At 36.4% G+C, this 23,735-nt stretch overlaps 2 protein-coding genes across 2 annotated transcripts in view; one reads left to right on the forward strand and one right to left on the reverse strand.

Annotated features, from left to right (window-relative positions):
- LOC128859539 (probable WRKY transcription factor protein 1) overlaps window positions 1-23,735 on the forward strand; it is a 54,884-nt gene that overhangs the window by 7,858 nt on the left and 23,291 nt on the right. The window lies entirely within an intron of this gene.
- Window positions 522-2,794, reverse strand: LOC128861852 (uncharacterized). Its single transcript, XM_054100228.1, has 2 exons — window positions 2,780-2,794; window positions 522-2,726 (listed from the first exon to the last, which is right to left on the reverse strand). The coding sequence occupies exons 1-2, from the start codon at window positions 2,792-2,794 to the stop codon at window positions 1,293-1,295; spliced, it is 1,449 nt and encodes a 482-aa protein (XP_053956203.1). The 3' UTR covers window positions 522-1,292.

Here is a 23,735-nt window from a genome sequence, read left to right on the forward strand (position 1 = left end):
TGACGAAATGAAGGTAGTAGAGCAAATTACTAAGGTTTATTTAATGGAGGAGTGATAAGCCATTGTTTTTGGTTACTCATGAGAGAGGCAAATTCTTTAAATAGCCAAAGAAAAATCAAAATAAATGGATTTTAGATTTAAAAGGTTATATATATGTTCCTTTAACACGAATAATTTTTGGACTTATTGCACATTAATTTTATAAATAACCACGAATAAAATATTGAATTCATATTTATTGTCCTTGGAATATTTAAGGGATGTTGTTAGTTCGTCTTTCAAGTTTGGTGCCTGAACTTTTGCTACACTTACTTAAGCTATTTGTTACTAGGAAAACCTAGGTATGCCATTAGTTAAACTTTACTTAAGTATGGTCATTGCGAAATGGGTATTTCTAGTCTCATGCGCATAACTTTTATATTTATTGGACGATTTTTTTCACAAACATTTTTTTTGTTCAACTTTATTAATATCTTGTAAACGTTTCATTCTTATTGATTATTACTCTTAATTTGATATAACACTTCTTTCTATCAGCTACCGGATTCTCCATATGTTATAAATTTGTATGATCTACATATTTTTTTATTTACTCCAAAACCGTTATTTGGCGATATTTCGAAAACTACATGACAGAAAAAAACATAATGTGGATTTCGGACTTAGTGCTAGCTGCATTCTTCAAATGATGCTGCAACAACATTTTTTATTATAATGTTTATTATAAGTATTTATTTTATAATTTCAACGTTAATAAATCGCTATAAACTCCTTGCTTCAATTATGTATTTACGACTACGCCTGATTAATCCATACCCTTCAAATGTTAAATGTCGAATGTTACATTTATATGTATATGGTATTCCATACATATGTACGGTAATATTCTCAACAAGAATTTTTATAGTACACTAATTAAATGCTTCAAAACCCATTGATGAAAAATCCTTCACCCGAATTGTATCTAGACAACAAAGTAGTGCCTTAAATATATGTATTTAATTTTCAGAAGCTTTATAAACTAATAAGTCGCTCGTAATTTGTAATCGCATTAAACTATCACTGTTTGCTTAACCTATAAAAATTCATACATTGAGTATTTTTTTTTAAACAATACTCTCTTGATATCTATCTAATATAACACATATTATCTGTTGTGTGCTGTAACATTTATGGATTCACTATTTTCTTGCGATAGTTTTTATCATTTCGTAAGTTGAAAAAACCTTGAATCGTGCTCGTTCCCTTAGAAAGGTAATCTGCATCAGTGTGTATTGGATTTAGTAGTATTTTCAGTATTTCAAGCCACGTGATCTTGCCACATTCACCCTCTTTGGACCCAACAGAAATGAGCTTCCACGATAAGTAGCTATATCGTTTCTATATAACGGCCGAAGCGTAGATGCAATATTTGTATTGACGCTGTTTCGTATATTGGGCGCAACATACGGGCGTTGACTGGTGTAGATGCCTCCTCCTTGTTGTTGTGTAATTTGTGTTTGTGAATTTACAGTATTCAGCGGTTGCAGTGAATCCTGAGTTGTTGCCGAATTCGTCTGAAGTGGTGGTAAAATGGAGTTAACTGAAAAATTCGGTCGCACAAAAGTAGATGCAACGCTTTGCGTATTATTCTGCAGCGATTGCAATCCTGGAAATTGTTTTTTTTTGTTTATTGATGGTGCAATGTACGGTGTGGCTGGTGAGTCTTCTTCCACTGGTATATCGTATGTGCGTCCTGAAGAAGGATTCGTAATACTAACGACACTTTTTCCTCCTTGGGGACAAGGTTTGGGATAATCATAGCCTTTGGGGATCTCCTGTATATATTTTTCAAAAAATATGTCACCGGATTCTTCTGAAGAGGTATAATTTGAATTGGATAATGGCTCTCGTGTTTTAACCTTATCCAATCCCAGCGACTGTGAACGTGCGCTAGTTTGATTCTTTTTTAATCCTGGTACTAATTCAGCATCGCCTTTAATCTTTTGCACTGGTGGTGTAGTGGTTTCAAATTCCGAGGAGGGTTCATCAACGGGCTTTGTAAACTCTTTTTTCCCTATTTCTTTGGACTTTGGGTTGGGTGCTCCTTTTTTACCATCATCATCTTTACTTTTCTTTTTCACAAAATCGAACAGGTCATCTATACCTGGCACATCCGGTATACCGCCGTAGGTATCAAAGTTATCTCTAAACGCGTTAGCCCATTCTTCATTCTTATGGAACTCTGGATTAATTACCAATTTCCCATTATTTTTACCACTATGATTTTTAATTACGGTAATGGTTTTCACACGAGTTCCTTCCTTGGAATCTATGTTCGTAGCTGCATAGCTAAGACTTGTGTCCCTTTTAATCTGACCCATAGATTTTGGGTCTGCCAATCTTTCACCGAATATGTCCGATATTTCTACATGGGAACCACGATTGTGTTTAAATATTGTTGAAGCGTCGACTAGTATGAGTACTATAATTATGAAAGAATATATCTGTAAAGATAGGGGAAACGGTATATGGAGTGTTAAATCGATAATAAGAAAAAATACGGTAAGTGCAATATTAATACTGGTATAATATCTAAAATATAGTAGCTGTAATATTTTCCTCCGGGACAAAAATTGAACTGCTTCTAAAAAAATAAATAAATTACCATTATCAGTAATATATGTCGTTTGAAAGGCGCACAATGTGTGACAGTCGTATTTCAACAAAGTGTATTTTTTGAAATGCTTAGTAGTTAAGCCGGCAAAAGTTTAAAATTACTATTATACAGGGTGCATACGGTACTTGAGGACATGCTATGTGGCTATAACTTCCCGAAACCATTATTTTTCTTTTTACTTTTGCTCTTTTTCAGATAAGACTTAGAGGACTACAACTTAACTCAAGAAATGACGAGTCATGTAATTATCGTCGTTATATGTGTAAATTACACCGATTTAGAAATTTCTAATTGTCATAAGAGCACCACTTGATTCGTTCATGAGGTTCATCGTCAGGTGGCGAATCAGAATCTGTTGCAAAACGCCAAAAACACGAGGAACGTTCTGACACTGTCGGATCTGCATAATTTATTCAACAGGTGCACACGTGATCATTGACGAGGACCCTTCAAAATCAATAAGGGCCCTTGCGAAGGAGCTTACTTTGCCTGAGGGTCTTATTCGTCGAGTTGCCTATGGAGACAGAAGACAGTTTATGTCGGAGCAAACCCGAGAACAGCGAGTTATCCGATCAAAACGCCTTCTAAACAAATTAAACACCTTGAAGCGCCTGAGGTGTTATGGTTTTTTCTGCCGAAAATTTTGGCGTAGGCCGCAGAAATGGGAAACCAACCAACCGTGTTGTGAGTAATAAAGGTCATTCCATTCTACCAGATTTCAGATAGTAATGAAACCTTGGATTGGTAGTGTACGCGTTGACAGCCTATACATTTTTCAGCAAGACTCTGCTACTTCACACAAAGCGATGGCAACACAATATTGGGTGGCTGAAAATTTACATGATCACTTAACACTGAACTTATGGTCGCCTAACTCCCTACACCTCAATCCCTTACATTATTACTACGTATAGGGCGTAGTTGCGCGTGAAACCAATAAGCATCCTCATAACACCATTTCTTCTCTGAAGGCTGCAATTAATACCGGTATCGTCAATATGAATAAGGAGGACATGATTTCGGCATGCAATTGTTTCCGGTCCCGGATCGAGCGAGTTATTGCAGCTAATGGAAATTTTATTGAATAATTATAGAATCATAACAAGTTAATGTTGTGTAAAAATTCGAGAAGTTTCATTAAATTTTGTTCAAGATAAAAGCTAATATTTGCTCTCAAGTTGTCCTCGAATACCGTTCGCACCCAGTACATTGGGCTAGGTAGTATCAAGTTTTTCAACGAAGGTTCACAGGTAAACTGTTAAGAATTATTTGCTGGGTATTTATCATGAGCAGGTGCTGAACCGAAAACGCCTAGACCTGTACTTCTTCATTTATTGCATGGATTGAATTATAGATTTAATCTCTTTTTAAATAAGTAGTATTTATCAACCCCGTAAAGGCAACTAATTGTAATAAAATTCTGTTCAAAAAAGCATATACGTTGCGCATTTACGTTAGCTACAAACTCTTCATAGCAATATTGTTATGAGAGTATCTAATATCGATATCGCGCCACCGAATCTCGGTACTCCCACGTCTTTAAGTGCACCACAATCTTTCAGGGCTTAGGGTACCAGTCGTATATGGCTTATTAAAAAAAAATTATTTTCGAAATTAACCACATTATTTGAAAACACATGAAGTGTCTGAGTTTAATGGTTGTTTTAATTGATTTGTAATGTGATTATTAATGAAGTTCAACCAGATATTGCTATGCAGAATAAATTTTAATATATCGAGTGCTTATTATTATAAAGAATATTTGTTGGAAATGACACGGCTGAAAAGGTAATAAGTTCAATGAAAAGTAATTATTCCCATAAGAAGCTATTTGCCTATCTTTGAAAAGCTTTGAAAAACGGCACGAGTGAAAATTTCAACAAACTTTAAAATATGTGAGATCTGATTGTGCTCAACATGATTACTTAAATCTAATTTACTAATTCAAATATAATTCGATTTCAAACCTGTTTGCTTTTTTAAAAACCGCATTCAACTGCCTACGATTTTTAAAAGTTACTACTATCTGAAAAAACCTTTATCATTTCATGTTTCGTACACATGACTTGAATTTGTGGCTTTTGAATTTGTAAAGCGTTTAAAAGTTGAAGTGTTTTTCGGTTAGCTACCCTAAATGTCCTAAAGTGAGCTGCCAACAAAGGTTCACCCGAACGGCGATTCTACGTTACCGAACGACCCAGATTTATACCCGCCTAAAATTATTACTTCAAAAATGTATGGGAAATATTTAATACTGTTACAACAACAACCTGCAAACAGGTTTCAAATTATACTAAAATATCGGGAAGCTTCGTGAGGAAGCGCACCACCAAGTAGCTAAAGAATGTCGACGATAAATTCGGAAGGGACCTCAATAAGTGCACCTCCGCAGGCACAGATGAACTGATATAGGAGTTTTTCTAGAGGAATCGGAAAATAGCACTATGGGAAGCTAGGATGAAATATCGTCGAGGTACGATCGCTGTTATACATAAAGGCGTATCTGGTACAACTCAAGAAATTTCATATGAAACATCTGTATACGACTCCGCAAAGTTTCACATTACAGGGTTTGATTGAAAAGTAATGAGCCTTCCTGCGCGGAGCGTCTGCCAAGCGATCAAGCGAATCGGCTGGTGGGGGGAAATGATCGTTGGACCTTCCCCTGCCACTAGAAACCGGTCCCAGCTTGCTGGCAACAGCGGTGCAGTCAACATCGCTCCGCGCGTGAAAGCTGTTTTAAAAGTGTGTTAGGATTTTGCAGTGGCGAAAATGAAGCGATCGTTGGAGCAACTTTTCTCGATCAAATTTTGCGTAAAGCTAAACAAAACGAGTACCGAAACCATTGGGGGCTTACGGGGAGCAATCTCTGGCCAGTACCCAGGTAAAACGGTGGCACAAGTCGTTCAAGGAAGGCCGGGAGGACGTCGAAGATGAACAGCGATCTGGAATCTGATCATCTTTTTCGACTCTCGAGGCATCGTCCACAAGGAGTTTTTACCTCCAGAAAGCACTGTAAACCCGGCATTTTACAAAGAAGTGCTCCTTCGGCTGAAAAACTGTGTTGCCTGGGTTCGGCCCGACCTCGTCAACAATTGACAATGCGCCGGCGCACACCGCCTTCCTCTGCACCTCTGCATTGGTCTAGATGGGGGTTCCGGTGCTTCCCCACCCTCCCTACAGCCGAGACCTGCCCCCTCCGGACTTCTTGTTCCCGCGTCTGAAAAGAAAGCTGAAGGGGAGGCGTTTCGACTCCATCGAGGCGATCCAAAAAACTATGACAGCCGAATTGAACGCGATTCCGGCGGATGAGCTTAAAAAATGTTTCCTGCAGCGGAAGGACCGCTACCAGCGGTGTATTGACGCTCAAGGGTCCTATTTTGAAAAATAGGTATAAGTTGTATAATCCAAAAGGTTTAATAAAACTGCTTAAAAAAATAAGGTTCATTATTTTTCAATCAAACCCTGTATGTGAATATGTCTTGCTGTGAAAGCTGTGAAAGATGAAATTGAAATAAGATGAAAGAGAAAGTAATGTGTGTTGTATTGGTCGCATCGGGCGAGAAGCTCGTTTAGCCCATAGGAGGGGCCAGATTTACCCATCAACAATCTATTATGCTTTTATGTACATAGTGGGAAACGAACGTAGAAGTTACAAAGCTATCGCTTCATTTAAACTAAGAGTATATGTTCAATACAAAAAGTCGTAAGTATGACGTAAAAGTCGTAGGGTGGGTGCTTCGTTGTTGCTATGGTATAGAAGCTATTTGGTAGTAGTACAGCTTACATCAAGTAGAACTCGGTCGATGAGTGCGGCTGAGGGATGGATATATAATATTATGCGAGGTTCCAAACAACCAGTCGCAGGCTAAAGACACAACTTCACCTCCCAAATGGATTTCGGAATTAAAACACCCTAATAAAATAATAATTGCTATTCGAAGTCCACATTAATGTACAGATATTATCGCATGCCAGAAATTGTGGAGGCAAATCGAACCAAACCTTTTAAGTTTTGCGTACCAACAGCATAAATATTAGATTATTAATTTTTTTTAGCTGTGGCTAATAAGAGCCATGTTTTAATTGAATGACAAAAAATACCAAGTTGAAATTTTAAAAAATTTGATGAAACAACTTTTTCAAACACAACTCTCGCTCGATACCCAAATTTATAATTCATGTGAAAACTAGCGAAAACCCGGCATGTTATTGTTGTTTATTTACATAAGTTGCTGAAAAGAGTTTCGAGCGCACCAATTTTGAGTGACAGCGTTTGTGCGGGGATATTCCTGGTAAGTCCAACGTATACCAACATTCTATTGAATAATTTACAATTGCATTCTCATTCTTAACGCAACCAATCAAGTTATAATTTAAATTAAATTATATTATATATCGTATACTTGCCTGCAATTGGTTCCTGACCTACATTGTTAGTCGTGCTGGTATAACACACAAGCCTTTGCTCTCAAATTTTAATATCCTCAAGCAGAAATATTTCTTTTCACATAGCCGCGCAAATTTCGGGGTACAAAGTAGTTTATGTCTTACCTTGAAAACTTTGTATGTCGGTGAAAGTCTCGTCCAAACCTGGACTAGCACGATCAAACAGATAGGCAGACAGACACAAAAATTTAAAAAGTTGTTTTACGTTTTGGTTCCAAGAAAATGTTCTCATGATCTAAAAAAACCTTTACGTGTATGAGTGAAGTAAATAGTTCTGACCATTTTTCGCTAGATGCCCCACGATATATTCATTGCATCAATGCATTCTAACCTTTGATTTAAAGGTGACACTACTCTTACAAAAAAGTTCTTTGGCAGTTTTGGGTTTAGTGAATCCAGTGGTCTATTACAGCGTTCCATGATGGCAAAAAAAGGGAACACTCTATACATTCTTCAGCACCACTAGGACTAATGTGAAAAGTTGGAACAGCTGGCTTGTTTATGGATCCAATACAATATCGAATGCAGGAGGAACGATTTCGATCTGGTAATATGGACGTCGAAGACGAGGCACTCTATGATGATAGGCCAATCCTCGAAAATGTTGATAAAATCATGTAAATCGTGGAATCGAATCTTAATGTAAGCACTTATTCTATTGCCCAGAAATTGAAGATTGGTCAGAAGACCAATTGGAATCATTTCTATGAAGTTCAAGAATAGGCTCGAAGTATGGGTGTAACGCGAATTGGCGCAAAAGAACTATTCAGTTCGTGACAGTCAACGATTCTTTGCTGAAACGTAACGAACTTGACCAATTTTTGAAGCATGTGGTGACTGGTAATGAAGAATGGGTCAGATACGAGAACAATAGTCAAAAAGATTTTGGCCGATTAGGCGATTTTTTGTAAGAAGTAGAACCTTTTAATTGAAATTTCTTCGATTATACTAAGAAAAAGTTACGTTATGTCCGTATTGGAATATGTATAGGGTTTTTTATACAGGCTGTGAAACTCAATTGAAGTGCAACTTAATTTTTTTGCGTGAACTCTTGGGGGGCCTTTTTCAGAGACAGTGGCGAGATATATAAGAAGTCGTCGAAATTGACCCGGTCCATCCGCTTGCTAACGAACTGATTTGGGTTTTGCATAGATTTTGGGTTCTTTGGGGAACAAAGACAAAAACAAAACCACGCTAAAGCACATAAGGGAAATAAGCACTACATCGTTTGCTAAATTCGTAAAATCTTGATGAAACTAATAAATAGTTAATTTTTTTAGGATGCATCAATACTTACATATCTGTACATGAGAAAAAAATAAAAAGCAGTGATCAACCTGTTCCCGGTAATCGTGAATATCGTATTCATTCCTTTTTAAATTGATTTTCAGTTGTAAAGATACACCCCTTTAAGAATTCTCTGTGGCATTATCAAAAGATTAAACGACTATTCTCAAAGTAAGTAAGTATATTCTGTTTGGTGTTGCTTCTGTACTTAAAAATAATTCTGTACAAAAGTAAGCGCTCAAGAAATATTGTGTGACATAAATTGCAAAAAAAAAGAAGAAAAACGGAATCCGTGAGTGTGAAAGGCTTGGGAATGCGAGACGAATATGGACGTCGCCGCTATTTTGAAAGAGTGCAATGGTAATTTCTCTCGCAATAAATCGATAAATGGTGTTTACATTTTTTTAATATAATAAAAAAATAAATATGATGTGTTATTTGTAAGCCGTTCTTGTATGTTTGTTTATTATTTACATAATAAAATTTACAAAAGAATTTGTATAAATAATGGATAAAATGGTCGATATAATTTCGGAAAAGAGATACGTTGTTCATGGCTTTTATTGTTACAGACTAACTGCGTTCATAAGTTTGCGTATTTGCAAGTTTGTCCCAAATGTAGTCCAATAATTTGTCAGTTCGAGTATTGAGTGAGTCCTGAAAAGATTCAAACAACCCAATAGGCACTTTGAGAAAAACTTAAATAAATAAGTCATTCTATACTTAGAAGTAGTCTGCTGAAAATGTAAGAGGGTCGGATCGTTGCAATCAATTTCTAAGAAAACGAATTGTTACTAAATTTAGAAGTAGCATGCAGTGCAATGTTGCCTAATCTGCCTCTGGGAAATTCACTAATTTCGAACTGGTTCGTTTCTATTTAATTTTGAACGTGTTCTTCCTTTCCCATATGAGGAACTGTCGAATTTTAGACGATTATGCACTACAAAGACGTAATTTTCTGGTGTTACATATATCATTTTTGTAATATTTTCGAATTAGGAGCAACCAAATTCGACAGATATAATCTATCAGATTTTAGCTGTTTTTGAATTGGTAAGAATCTAGTTTCTATACATTAGTTGGCAATGCACCGGAGATTTGCTTTGTTAGCTAAGGAATTACCGCAAAGTATGGATCTATCTATCTAACAGACTCGACCAATAAGTACCCGAGTTTTGATAGCAGGCGCTACTGAGCGAAGCTTGCATTTTCCGTATTCTGCCAACTATCACACGATTATAAATTTAAACTAGACTGATAATAGGAGTATATATGAGTTGGTACATATAAAAACTACGTAAATTCTCAGACGAAATATATGCAGATTTTTGATGTAATGCACCCTGGCCGAACAAATAAATAATTTAAACTAAAACAATGTGTTTATTAATGTCCGTAAGAAAAAAATTGTTTGTGATATTAGCGATTCATTCAAAGCTGAATAAGTCCTACCGTACGTGTAAATCAAAATTTACTTAAGTCCATTCGAGTAGATCGTATTGCCCTCGGACACTACATATGGTAACATATCTAACGTAATTTCCAAAATCGAAAAGTTTCATAATGCGAGTGCTTAAAGAAAAAATGGATATAAATAATGATTATATTAAAATTTTGCCATCGAATAAGACAAAATAATTAAATTATATTAAAAGATATAAAAAAAGCAAACATCACAGGAGCAATTGTAAGTATTTTTATATTTATTATCAATATTTTGAAGATAGCAACCAAGTTCGCCCCTTGTGCTGTTCTCGGTTTCGCAAATTGGCAAAGGCATGAATGCGGCCTTCAGGTATTCATCAAAAGCGCTACCCCAAAAACCGAAGACAATCATTAAAAAAAAAAACATTAATTCCATGAAAGGTTGTATGACTTCCAAGGCAAAATAACACAAAACAATTCATATACGTCCAAATGAATCAATCTTTAGCAGGTTACACAGTTTCCAGAGAAAATTTTAAATATGTGTAATTTGAGTTTCGTGACATTTGCAATAATATAATAATAATACATGCATAATAATATAAGTGTAAAAATAAACTATTGTATATAAATGGTAATATACTCAAAACTTATAGCATGCATTTTTATGTGTTATATATTAATATTTTCAGAGTCCTAAATAATCGTATGGAAAGCGAGGCTCTATGAAGTCCTCTACCCTTCAGCTAATTCTATGCTCTTAAAAACTGCTTAAGTCCAGACGACTTTGTCGTTAAATCTAACTAAGCCAATTTCGTATGTTTCAGATGTGTTTAAGACCGACGTAAAAACGGCTTACCTACTCATTGTTTTTTCTTCGCAAAAGGCTTTCAAGATCTTTTTTGTAAATAAAGAGTCTTTCAAAAGTGACGCCCAGAATGCTACTGGCATGAAGAAGAATTCCTAGACGGTATTTTTTTTATGTCATCTTTGACATTTGTCAAGTAGACAGATGTACAATTTTACACAATAGAACAACCCGTTAAAATTATTATGAAAATAGTCGATCTTTAAGAACAACATATCGAAAAATTCGTATTTTTTTTGGTGGAAATAATCGTTCCAATGAGTCGACAATTCAAAGGTTGGTGAAAAAATTTCAGAAAACTGGTTCGGTCGAGGATAGAAAAAGGACTGGCAGGCCCAAAAATTGGATGTTCTGTTGAGAATATTGCTGCTGTAGCACGGTGTTGCTGAACAACCTTCAACATCGATATGTCGACGTTCTCAACAACTACGCATTCATGAATCGGTAGTTTGGCGGATTTTACTTGTAGACGTGCTCATGGTGGACATTTAATTCATGTAATTTTTCACATATAATTGTTAAAAGTTGTATTTTGCATAAAAATAGTGAAACCTGAAAGAACCTTAATTTGTACATTTATTTTAAAACATCTAGGCGCGCCTTTTGAAAGACAATTTACTTTTGTTTTCTGAGTAACGTGTTATGGAAATCTGATAATATCTTATACCTTGGATTAAAAGAGGTTTGTTGGTGTACAAACTTCCATTCTTTTTTCGTAGGCGGATTAAGAAAAGACCGTACGCAGTAATTTTAGCTTCGGGAAAATGAAACCTCAGAGCCATTCCAGGTGAGTACGGTGCTTGGCCGATCACGTTTGTTGCATTGAGGAATATGTTAAAAAATTTTAAACGACTATTACTCTTGAACGGCGGCCGCCGTATCCGAATCGGTTGGTGCGTGACTACCATGCGGAATTCACAGAGAGAACGTCGGTTTGAATCTCGGTGAAACACCAAAATTAAGAAAACCATTTTTCTAATAGCGGTCGCCCTTCGGCGGACAATGGCAAACCTCCGAGTATATTGCTGCCATGAAAAAGCTCCTCATAAAAATATCTGCCGTTCGGAGTCGGCTTGAAACTGTAGGTCCCTCCATTTGTGGAACAACATCAAGACGCACACCACAAATAGGAGGAGGAGCTCGGCCAAACACCCAAAAAGGGTGGCGCGCCAATTATATATATAATATATATATCTATATATATAATATATATATAGTTAAATATTCTACTTTTTATGTTTCCATTATGCTCTGGGCGCGGGAGATGGTATAATCTTCTAGATACTAAATGACGGTGACTTTTGTCCATCAGTGTATATATATAAATAATATATATATCTATATATATAATATATATATCTATATATATAATATATATATCTATATATATAATATATATATCTATATATATAATATATATATATATTATATATATAGATATATATATTATATATATAGATATATATATTATATATATTATATAGATATATATATTATTTATATATATACACTGATGGACAAAAGTCACCGTCATTTAGTATCTAGAAGATTATACCATCTCCCGCGCCCAGAGCATAATGGAAACATAAAAAGTAGTATATTTAACGAAAACTATTATTTATTTAAATTCTGTTTCAGTTTAAACATAAGGCTAATTCAAGAAGTATTTATCAAAAAAATGGCATATAATGGTTGCTGTGTGCATTTCTGGTGGACAAAAGTCACCGTCATTTAATAAAGTACTTAATCAATTTAAGTGCTAATCTTATTTTAGCATGATGTGTGTTTGCCGTTATTTTTGATGACAGCTTGCAATCGTTACTGCATCGAATGAGCCAGTTTTTGGTAACAGCTGGGCTTATTTTCTGCCATTCCTGTAGCAGCGTTTGCTTAAGCATATTTTTTGAGGTAATGTGATGCTCCCGAATGCGCCGATCTAAATGGTCCCATAATTGTTCTATTGGATTCAGGTCGGGTGACTGTAGTGGAGTTTTCAAGGTATGGGGAATGTTGTACAAGACCCACAAGCGAACTATTTCTGCGGTGTGCTTGGGGTCATTGTCATGTTGAAAATAATAGTCTGATTCAATGGTAGGCTTTTAAGCACTTTTTTTGGAGATTTTCTTTTAGGATATTCAAATAAAGTCCTTTGCCCATTATTTCATCGATAAAGACGAGCTTTCCGACACCAGTCGCCGACATGCATCCCCATAGCATGACTCCAGCACCGCCGTGTTTCACAGTTGTTTGTATATGCTTCTTTGCTAATGTATCGCCCTGCTTTCTCCACGTTAAAACACGTCCGTCTGATTTATATATGCAAAATTTACTTTCATCAGAGAAGATAACTTTTTACCAGAAATCTATTCCCTTGCTTAAATGCTCTTTTGCGAAGGAAAGACGCATCGTTTGGTTGACCTTACTGGTCTGTGATTTTTTTCTGCATACTCTGGCGTTATAACCAGCGGAATTCAGCGCCCTGCGTAGTAATTTTTAACAATCACGCGGCGTCAGTAAAATTTTTTAATTAAGTACCGTTATAGAATGTATACAGATCAGTCTTAAAGCTACCATACTAAACGAACTCACTGAAAAAACGAGCCAGATTGGCTTAAATTTTTGTTAAAATTATTTTAAAAGGCAAGCCGAGCTGACGTGACGGTGAATTTTGTCCTCCAAAAAGGTGACAAAAATATTTTATTTTTCATTTGTCCAAAAATGTGCCAGTAAGAGAAAGATATTTAAACTTAAAAAGAAATTAAATAAATCCTAGTTTTTGTTAAATATGCTACTTTTTATGTTTCCATTATATTCTGGGCACGCGAGATGTTATAATCTTCTAGATACTAAATGACGGTGACTTTTGTCTATCTGTGTATATATTATTCTTGAACATAATCCATAAATTCCTTTCCACAACTCGTGAATTTATGTCTTATCACTAGTTATGATGCGTCTCGATAAGGCGGGATCTACATAAAGTTATTTCTTCTAGATGAGATGAGGGGTTTGACTGATCTCTTGTGTTATCTCACCACTATTTTCGACAGTACAAATCAGTCGACCGAAACGATTGAATACAAACTATGTGACACACTTTTTCACGCATAAACTGTTATAAGATAAAATGACGTAACCTCTATTATTGTACGGGACTGAAATTTCAGCAGCGTGAATCAATTTCACAAACATATCTATGTATGTACATTTTAATCAAATGCGCGTAATGTTTGACAGAATGGCCATAATTTGTCCATGGAATTTTTGAGGAATGTTGGTTGGCTGATTGGTTGCAATAGTGATTCATCTAGAATCCAACTAGCGCTTCCGCACCATTTTGTTGCTGCAGCTTCGTAACCAACTTGTTTAACGGTTATTTACAGCATAACTACATAGTATATCTCGTCTTTAAGTTTAATAACCTTATTAAGCTGTTAACGTCCAAGCCAGACAGTTGTTCGAGACTCTCGAACAGTGGTTTGCCCTGGATTGGTATGCCTCCATAGGCATGCCTTTCACAAAGGAAAAGGAAATCGTTTCCGTTTTCTCTTGTTGTTTACAACTGTGGTTGCTGTAGCACTAATACAAGACCTGTCAGTGTAGTGTATATCACTAGTGTCTGCTCCAGTAAATGTCTGTTAGTTTTGTCCTGGATCTCGTCGGCGTAATTGAGGACGTGCCTGGGAGACGGCTGTGGCTCGAGCAGGTGTCTGCAAGGGTGAAACCTGCGGTAGCACCCTAAGAGGAACTGCTTGTTGAGCAGTTTATTGTGCTCCATTACAGGGAGCATCTGTGCCTCGTTGTGAAGGTGTTTATTGGGGACATCAGGAGGTTGGCGGGTTTCTCAGGTTTAAGTAGCGGGACCACTCTCCCTGTGGTATTGTGAGAAATCCTACTCCCAATGGGCCCAGGTGTTTCAGCATCAGTATGTTTAGTCCATCAGGGCCAATGGCTTAAGATGATTTGGCTTTGTTGATGGCTGCTTGAACTTCATCACAGGAGAAAATAAGTGGCGCACTGTCGATCGTCAGTTTGTGCAGTCATCTGGTGGCACGACGCATGGATCTGTCGGCCGGAGGATGCAGTGTGAATAGCCGGCTAAAATAGCTCGCGCATCTCTTCGGGTCCGACGAAGTGCAACCGTTAAAGGTAATGACCACCTTGTCATTGTGCTTCGTCGGGTTCGACAGGGACCTTACGGTTGACCAGAGCTTACTCACAGCTGGTTAAGTTGCAGGTCTTTAGGTGCTCAACCCATTGGGTCCACTTATGTTGATTTATCAGTTGCCGAATTTATCAATTTGCTAAACTGACTGCTTCGGCTGGGGAATTAGGATGTATGTCCTTGAGCCTTCCAGCAGGTATGAAGCGAGCCGCAGCAGCTGTGAGCACCTTGTGGAATGCGCGTTCGCCTACACGCACATCGGTGGGGATGGGAAGAGCGGTGAAGATGTTCTCGGTGAATTCCGCGGAGCCGGCCCAATTAGCTTTGTTAAAGTTAATATAATACCCGTGATTCGCGGAAACAAAGTCGGCAGATCTCTCAATAGAGACGATAATGGGCAAGTGGTCTGATGCAAGCGATAACATTGGTCGCCAGGTTATGCTATTTATCAGAATAGCGCCACCTATTGTTATATCAAGCGAGCTGCTGCAATCGCCCACTACCCGGTTCACTAGACAGGGGTAGTTTACGGGGCGGCAGCTCTTGGTCGGGCTACTTGTTTCCCGACAGACCAAAAGCCAGTTATGACTGCTGTGAGCCTCCATGCGTCCCGTCGTTGCATGTTTATCAATGTTGACGTTTGTTTGAGGTTGTAGATGGACCATAACGTTCTGCTAATTTTGCATGTCGTGTTGTCTCTCCATCTACAATCCGGGATTCGGAGGTATTTTGAGGAGATTGCATTCTTGATTGGACCCAGTGGTGTGAATACCGATTCTGCAAGAACGTTATTCACGGCAGACCCCCTCTTACTTGCAAGTTCATCTGCTTTTTCGTTACCTTCAATATTCCGATGTTCTGGAATACAGATTAAGGTAACGTTATAGTTTTCATTCAAGGTGGCAAGGTGATTGTAATATGAATATACAAATGCAACAAATAAATCTGTAGAATCATTTTTGGAAGCAGAATGCGAGCCAAAAGAACTGACGCGCATTCCGCGTGATGGTTGGAGAGGAAAAAGGAGGAATGATATATGTGTATGAGCGATGAAATTGGGAATCTCAGAAGTAACGTCGCTGCGTACTGATGAAAAAATTCCGCATACAGCTAATATCCAAGCCTCATATTTAAAATGTGGCACCCCAATATGTCTGGATGTTAGTCTAGCGAATGCAGCACAATTGAGGAATAAATGCAGAAACTTTTTCCAGACTAAAAGGAATCGAAGTTGTGTTAAGTCTCTTCAGCAGCTTTGGAAGCACCCCTCAATTTCTCCGAAGGTTTTCGCTTCGTTCTCGCTAACTTCTCTTAAAAACCACACATCCAAGAGCAAACATTAGGTAGCCAAGGGAACGCAGTTTTCGGAAAATCCAAAGAACGTTGGTTGTATGCACATATATATTTGCGTAGTTGTTAGCTTCTTCGCTGAAACTATCTTAAGCAACTATCCCTGTCAGTTACAATATTATATCAAATAATTTAATGAGGACAGAATTTTTTTTATTTCGACGCTGGCTTCATTCTCGATAAACTGCATATTTGTAGATGAGTTCAATCAATTCGCCATTTCATTTTCCACCTCTCTTACCGCTTTTGTCTACCAAAAGTTTCCAAGAACGGTATCCGGTGAACGGTATAACGGTGTTAGAACATAGGTTTCTGTCAGGTTCTTAAATTGAAATTCACAATGAAAGGAAGAAGATATGAGTCAATGAAGCTGTTAGAGAGATAGTGGCGCGAGTTCTAAAGGAGTTGACAAAAAAACTTCTATATTTCGAATAATGGCAGAACGCGGTGCGGATAGAGGAGGGGTACAGGCGAAAACAGGTAAATGCGTATGAAATCAAATTAAAATGTTTTACAGCGTCAGGCTCATATAAAAATTGGCTTAATCCACATGAGGAAATAGCCAGTGCTAACATTCGCCGCGGCCGCCGTGGCCGAGTCTTAGTGCGTGAGTACCATTCGGAAGCGCACGAAATCACGGGCACAAAACACCAATGGAAAAAGTTCTTTGCTCCTCGGCAGACAATGGCAAACCTCTGAGTGCATTTCTGCCTTGAAAAACTCCTAATAAAAAAACCATATGCCGTTCAGAGGCGACGTAAAACTTGTTTGTGGAAATCATCAAGACGCACACCTCAATTGTGAGTGCTCGGTCAAACATCCAAGCAGAGTGTAAGTGTCATATAATATAGAATAAAAATAAAAAGGTTTACCCAACCGTTAGGGATCTCCTTGAAGAGTTATAGTGAAAGATTGATGTTATGCGAATAATTCACAAACTATTCAAGATATTTTTAAATACAATATTAAAGAAGTTGTTTGTAACCTAGAACCCAAGATGAAACTCAGTGGTGTGCCTACTTTTGATTCTCTCGTTAATTTGTTGAAAAAGAACTCATAATATTAACCTCCTGCTCAATATTAATGAAATCACTTTACAAGATATGTGGCAATTGTTGGACCCGACCCACACAGAAGGTAAGGAAACCAAAATTCCGACATTTAAAGGATAGAGTCCACTTACAATTATCGTAATTGCAATAAGTGATTAGCGTTTTGTGTAACACTGATTTCGAAACCGAAAATTGCTTATTCCGATAGATCAAATAAGATTTTGTCACCAGAAAATTGTAAGGGTACTATGTACTATACAGCACTAGTTTAACTATGCATTCCGTTAAACTAAGTATAAACGTCCGATTTCGCATGCTTAAACTCAGTTTGAAAAAATCATCACCGTTAAACTAGCACTGAAAAAACGAATCTTTGTGAAAGTCGTTAATATAAATATATTTGCACTTCGTTTTTAAATGTCATTTAATAAGTGGATCATTTAATTTGTTTGTTTTGTTTTTTGCTTCATTGTTCTGCATGTTTGCCCTTTGTTTTTGTGATTCATACTTATTAATATTATAAAACTCACAATACAAAAATTCATTTTCACTAAGCCGAATAATTTCCTTTTATTTTTAGGTATTTATTTTTACCGATCACCAGCTTTACTATGCGCGACTAAATCTCATATAATCGTATACAATGCATTGTAACAGCTTTTATAGATAACGGTAAAAAATAAAAGGAAAATATTGAAAAAAATTGATTTCCTATACAGCTTCTGTAATTGACTCAAATACTTTCCACGTTACAATGGCATTAGTGTGATCTTCACACAAATGCAATGGTAAATTACGGCTTGTTATGCACACGTATGCAGACATTGCGGCTAATGGCTCGCACATTTTGCTATCTGGTTTGATCTGCTTGATATTGGGCATCGCCTTGTATCTCAGGAACTTGTTTGCGACAAGTTGTCTCTTAGGATCACTCGATCATTACATATACTCCTTACTTACATATATATATATTACGAGACAATGCAACAAACTTAATTTCACTTTCCTCCTTTTTTATATAAGTAATAAAAAAAGTAAATTTGCCGGAATTGTCTGGTGTTTTCATGTTGGGAATGTTTGTGAATTTTTGCAATTATTTGCACTCAATAAGGAAAAACAACTAAGTTGGGCTACGCACAGTTAATAATAATGATAGCAATGTATGTAGGCATTTGGATTTTTCTTGAGTGTTATTATATATTTAAAACTGACGAATATTGTGTCACTTTTCGCAACTAGGCTTTGAAATAATTAACTTCTTAACCCTCAAATGCCCATTTGTTATTTAAAAACCTATTTAGTACACTAATATTAAAGCCATTTAACCATTTTTATACATAGTATTGCTTAGGAAAAAACGACGAGGAACGCAATGAAAAATAATAATAATAAGATATGTAACTCAAAAGTTAGTTTATCTTTAAAGTTAATATATCAATGCGATATTAATTTAGAAGTGGTTTGCTATAAAAAAAATATTTTTTCATAAAAAATTACAGTTCATGACTCCGCTTCTGCGGTCACGCTGCAATCCAGGCACTGGATTCGGCTACAACATCCTCTAAAGTGGTGGAACAAAGTAGGATTAGCCTTACCAACTTGAGTGAAAACCATAAAATAACCTTAATCTGGGTCCCGGGACACCGGAAAATTGAAGGTAACGAAAAAGCAGATGAACTGGCAAGAGGGGGATCTACCATGAATAACGCTCTTGGTATTCTCGGTATTCACACCATTAGGTGTAGTCAAGAATGCAACTTCCCTAAAATACCTTCGAATCGCGGATTGTAGATGGAGAGACCAGACGAAATGCAAAATTAGTAGAACGTTATGGCCCACCTAAAACCAGAAGCAATCGTATACATTGATAAATATGAAGCTATGGAACGCCTGTAGACTAACGGCAGTCATAACTGGCTTTTGGTCTATCGGAGAATAAGCCGCGAAAATCGGCTTCCTTCACAACGCATACTGTCATAGTTGTAAACAACCGGAAAAAAAGGAAACAATCTTCCATTTCCTCTAGGAATGCCCTGCGCTACGTAAGGACAGAATTTTAATCATGGTCAAACCGCTGCTCGAGAGTCTCGAACAACTGTCTGGCTTAGACGTTAACAGCCTAATAAGGTTCCTAAACCACACATACTGGATATAGGCTTACTGTAAATAACTGTTTAACAAGTTGGTAACGAGGATGTGACAACAAAATGGTGCGGAAGCGCTAGTTGGATTTTGGATGAATCACCACTCCAACTAACCAACAAACCAACCACTTGCGAAAGTTAACCTCAATTTTACTCACTTTTTATTATTAATATCAGAAGTGTTCCAATGGTCTTTCATCGGGATCCGGACAAAAATTTTGCAACGCTGTGCAACAATAATGCCGTGATTCTGATATGCGATCTGGTTCTATTTATGATCCATTATTTTCGTTTTTTTTCGACGGTAGTTTCGCAACACAGCCTTTTCTAATTGGTAGCACCAACAAGTGAATGAAGTAATTTATTCAGAAAGAAGTTTTATATTTACGGCAATTTTTTGAAGAATGTTCTAGTGCTACCATAAACTATTTATAATATTATACTTAAATTAAATAATTAGCTCCTGAAAAACCGGTTTCCAGTTGAAATATCGTTCTTTGTAAACAGTAAAAGTTGTGAAGAGTACCACATGTACTCATGCGTAAGCAACAACAAAGTTATCGAGCAAGATTCGCCGTTAGCGTATATGGTTATATCTAATTAAACTGGTATAACTCACTATCTTACAAACACATGTAATTTAAGACGGCTCTATTACGGGGTTATACGCAGTTATGAAGCAAATAAAAGACGGGTTGTCAAGGATTTATCCTGAAGAAACTTCAGAATATTTTAATTTGAAAATTTTTGGCGGTTATAAAAGCATCCTTCAAGAACGTAACAAAATTTTTTATTTATGAAAATGTTGATTATAGAGCGCGCTGCAGGCGATTTCTGGAACCTCCATTAAAAAAGACGATTTACGGTGTACATCGTAACTCAGGATTGGATTATCTGAAATCAAAAAACCAAACAAATTTTGTTAATACATATATTAGATTATCTAGTAATTAATCGTTCGGCTAATCAAAATAGTGAATTTTCACAAAATGGCAGCTTTTAAAAGAAATGATTTCGATTTTTACGTTAAAATTTGGCCGTAAATTGATTATAAAATGGAAAATAAGTATCAGATTTACAAAAGGAACGATTAATTACTAGAAAATGTATCTTTAAAGATTGAGTTAAAACGGTTGACCGATCAAACAAGCCGTTTTCGAGATATCGTGTACACCGACTTGAAAAATGCCGTTTTGAAAAAAACACGTTTAAAGTTTCAATACCTACCTTAAAACGTGCCGAGGCATCTCTACATATTTAGGTATAACTCCGAAAGTATTGCTTAGATCTACTTCAAATTTCGTGCGTATACTTTTGAATATATGTACATTACAAAAATTAAATAAAAAAAATCGATTTTTTTGAAAGTCATAACAGCGTTGCCAAGATATGTTCATTTATACCAGTTGCTTCATATAATATATGCGCCACCTGCTAAGGCTTGGCGAAAAGAAGAGGCCTATTATTACTAACAAAGAAGAAGTGTTCTATCAGTGGTGCCAACAGCTATAAAAATGATCCGAGTTGTCTCCGTTGGAATTAAGCAGTATGCTGAGTATATATTTAGATTAGATTGTGATATATTTAGATTAAACAAAAGAAAACTAAACTTAGTGGCTGTAAGAGCGAGTGTTCAGTTCATTACATATAAGGTGACAACGTGAATTTAACGGTTAAATAAAGCATTAATACAGTAATTGGAGGTGTGTAACTAAACGTCGTGTTTAGTTTCGAGATTATTGCCAAACGCATTATTTCGAAAACGAAAGATGTTCAAATCATATTTGCGCAAGTCGGATGAGTGACCAAACAATATTGTATCATACAATGAACGAATTGTAGTCCAATAAAGAATATTCCCACTTCTCAATTTAAGCTTCACGAGTATTTTTTTTTTTTTTTGGCGATTTTTACAATATATGATTTGTAATAATTTTGTTTGTGAAACTATTTAAACAGTGAGAATGGTGTAGGAACGCCGTTAGAGATAAGGTTCTCTAAAAAAAATATTAAAAAGTTTCAAAAACATCACAGAAATTGTTGGAAAATATATGTTACCATGAAGGGACCAAAATAGATCGAAAAGAATTTAGGTTGTATATTTCATTGATACATATTCGGTTATTGAAGTGCTTACTTAAGGACTCGCATCAACATCACAGTTCTACTTCTAACTCCAATCTGTATAAATTCGATTAGTATAGGGTGTCCTCTTAAGAGCGTACACTTTGAAATTCGAAGGGTTTATTTGAAAAGCTTTGATGTCTGTATGATTAAGGAACCTTATACGATTGTTTATGTCTATACCAGCCATCTCTTCGAGATTTTCAAAAAGTGGTGTGCCAAGGGTTAACATCCTTATCTTCCATAGGGCAAGGCATTCACAGAGGAAGTAGAAGATAGGTTGATTACAACTACCTTAAGGGGGGGGGGTAGGGTTAATTCCACTAAAAATATGCACTTATTTAAGAATTTTTTTTGGAAAGATGATTCATGTAAATTTATTTATCCAATTAGTATACTGTAAACTCATATTTCACAAAATTGAGCCGTTGACAGCAGATATACGCAGACGTCTCGAAAAAAAGGCAATTTGCCGTGGACAGTTTTTCTCAGCATTGGATCATCTGAAATCAAAAAATCAAAGAGTTTTCATTAGGTAATCAATTGTCCGAGGTAACCCTGTCGAGTTTTTATTAAAAAAAATTTTTTTTTCAATTTTTTTTAATATTTGAAGTAGAAGTTCGATTTTTAGACGATAAATCGCATAATATTTTTTATTGTAAAATAAATAAAAATTGAAAAAACCAAAAACCGCCCAGGGTTACCTCGGTAATTATGTAGAGAAAGTGTGTACAAAATTTCAGGAAGATCGGCCGAGTAGATTCAGAGAAAAAGTGTCCACCGACTTGAAAAACGTCGTTTTCCAGAAAATCGATTTAAAGTTCGACCATAGCAGGTAGCCGAGTCGGAGCGGCCAACGGTTATAATGCTCTAACTTTGTGAATTTTGCACCGATTGACTTAAAATTTGGACACAACATTCTTGAGATTATGTACATTCATTTTCTCAAACGAACCAAAATCGATTTTTTTTTACCCTAAAAACCCTACCCCCCCTTAAGAGACAATGCTTACCGATATCGCTCCATGATCACCGATTTTTTGTAGTTATTCAACAAGTAAAATTAAGTGGAGTATCAAACTATTATTATTTGAAATATCTATTTGTTTTATATATCTATGAAATTCTATATTGACAGTATTCTAGCGCATGGGCTGAAAAGTCCCGGACCTAGTCCAACATAGATGGCCCTAGTTTCATTGCATTCACCTCTTTTTCAGTTAGTACTAACTTTAAAAAGGCATCTAGCCGTTCAAATTTCATGATATTCCATTAATTAGTTCGTGAGTTATTGTGTAAGAGTGACGCTACTTTTAATATTTTCAAAACAATGGATTAGAGGGAATTTCGTGTTTTAATTTTACACCGTTTCTTGATGGGAAAAATACCGTTGAAGCGAAGTAATGTCTGGTTATGGGGACTTCGCCCCATTAGAAGCAACAATAAAACGGTTGCGCATGGTTTGCTGACTTTAAACGTGGTCGTAGAGTCTCCGATGTTGACAACGCATTGGACGTCCAAATGACTCGGTAACACCAAAAGAATGTACAAAATCGTTTTGAATGATCGAAGGGTGAAGTTGTGCGAGTTTGCTGACATCGTAAAGATATCAAAAGAAGAGCTACCAATGTATCCAGAAAAGGTCACAGTTTGGTGCGGTTTATATGCTGGAGGTATCATTGGACCGTACTTCTTCAAAGATGCTGCGAATCGAAATGTAACTGAATGGTGAGCGCTACCGTGAAATGATATCAAACTTTTTTTTGCCGAAAATGCAAGAGCTTGACTTGCATGATATATGGTTTCAGCAAGACGGTGCCATATGCCACACAGCACGCGTAACAATGGACTTGTTGAGAGGCGAGTTCGTGAACATTTTATTTCTCGTTCGGGAGCTGTCAATTGGACACCCAGATCGTGCGATATAACGCCTTTAGATTATTTTTTGTGGGGCTATGTTAAAGCTCATATCTATTCAGACAAGCCTATTTCAATTAACTTATTGGAAGACAACATTAAAGCATTTATATGTGAGATACCGGCCGAAACATTGCAAAGAGTATGCCAAAATTGGACTAAGCGGATGGACCATTTGAAGCGCAGTCGCGGTCAACATTTGCATGAAATAATCTTCAAACATTAAATTATATGGTCTGTACTATCGATTTTAATTAAAAAATTTTATGCATTCTTCTGAATTTTACATGTGTGT

This window comes from Anastrepha ludens, chromosome 4 (genome assembly GCF_028408465.1).
Source record: "Anastrepha ludens isolate Willacy chromosome 4, idAnaLude1.1, whole genome shotgun sequence".
Taxonomy (NCBI): domain Eukaryota; kingdom Metazoa; phylum Arthropoda; class Insecta; order Diptera; family Tephritidae; genus Anastrepha; species Anastrepha ludens.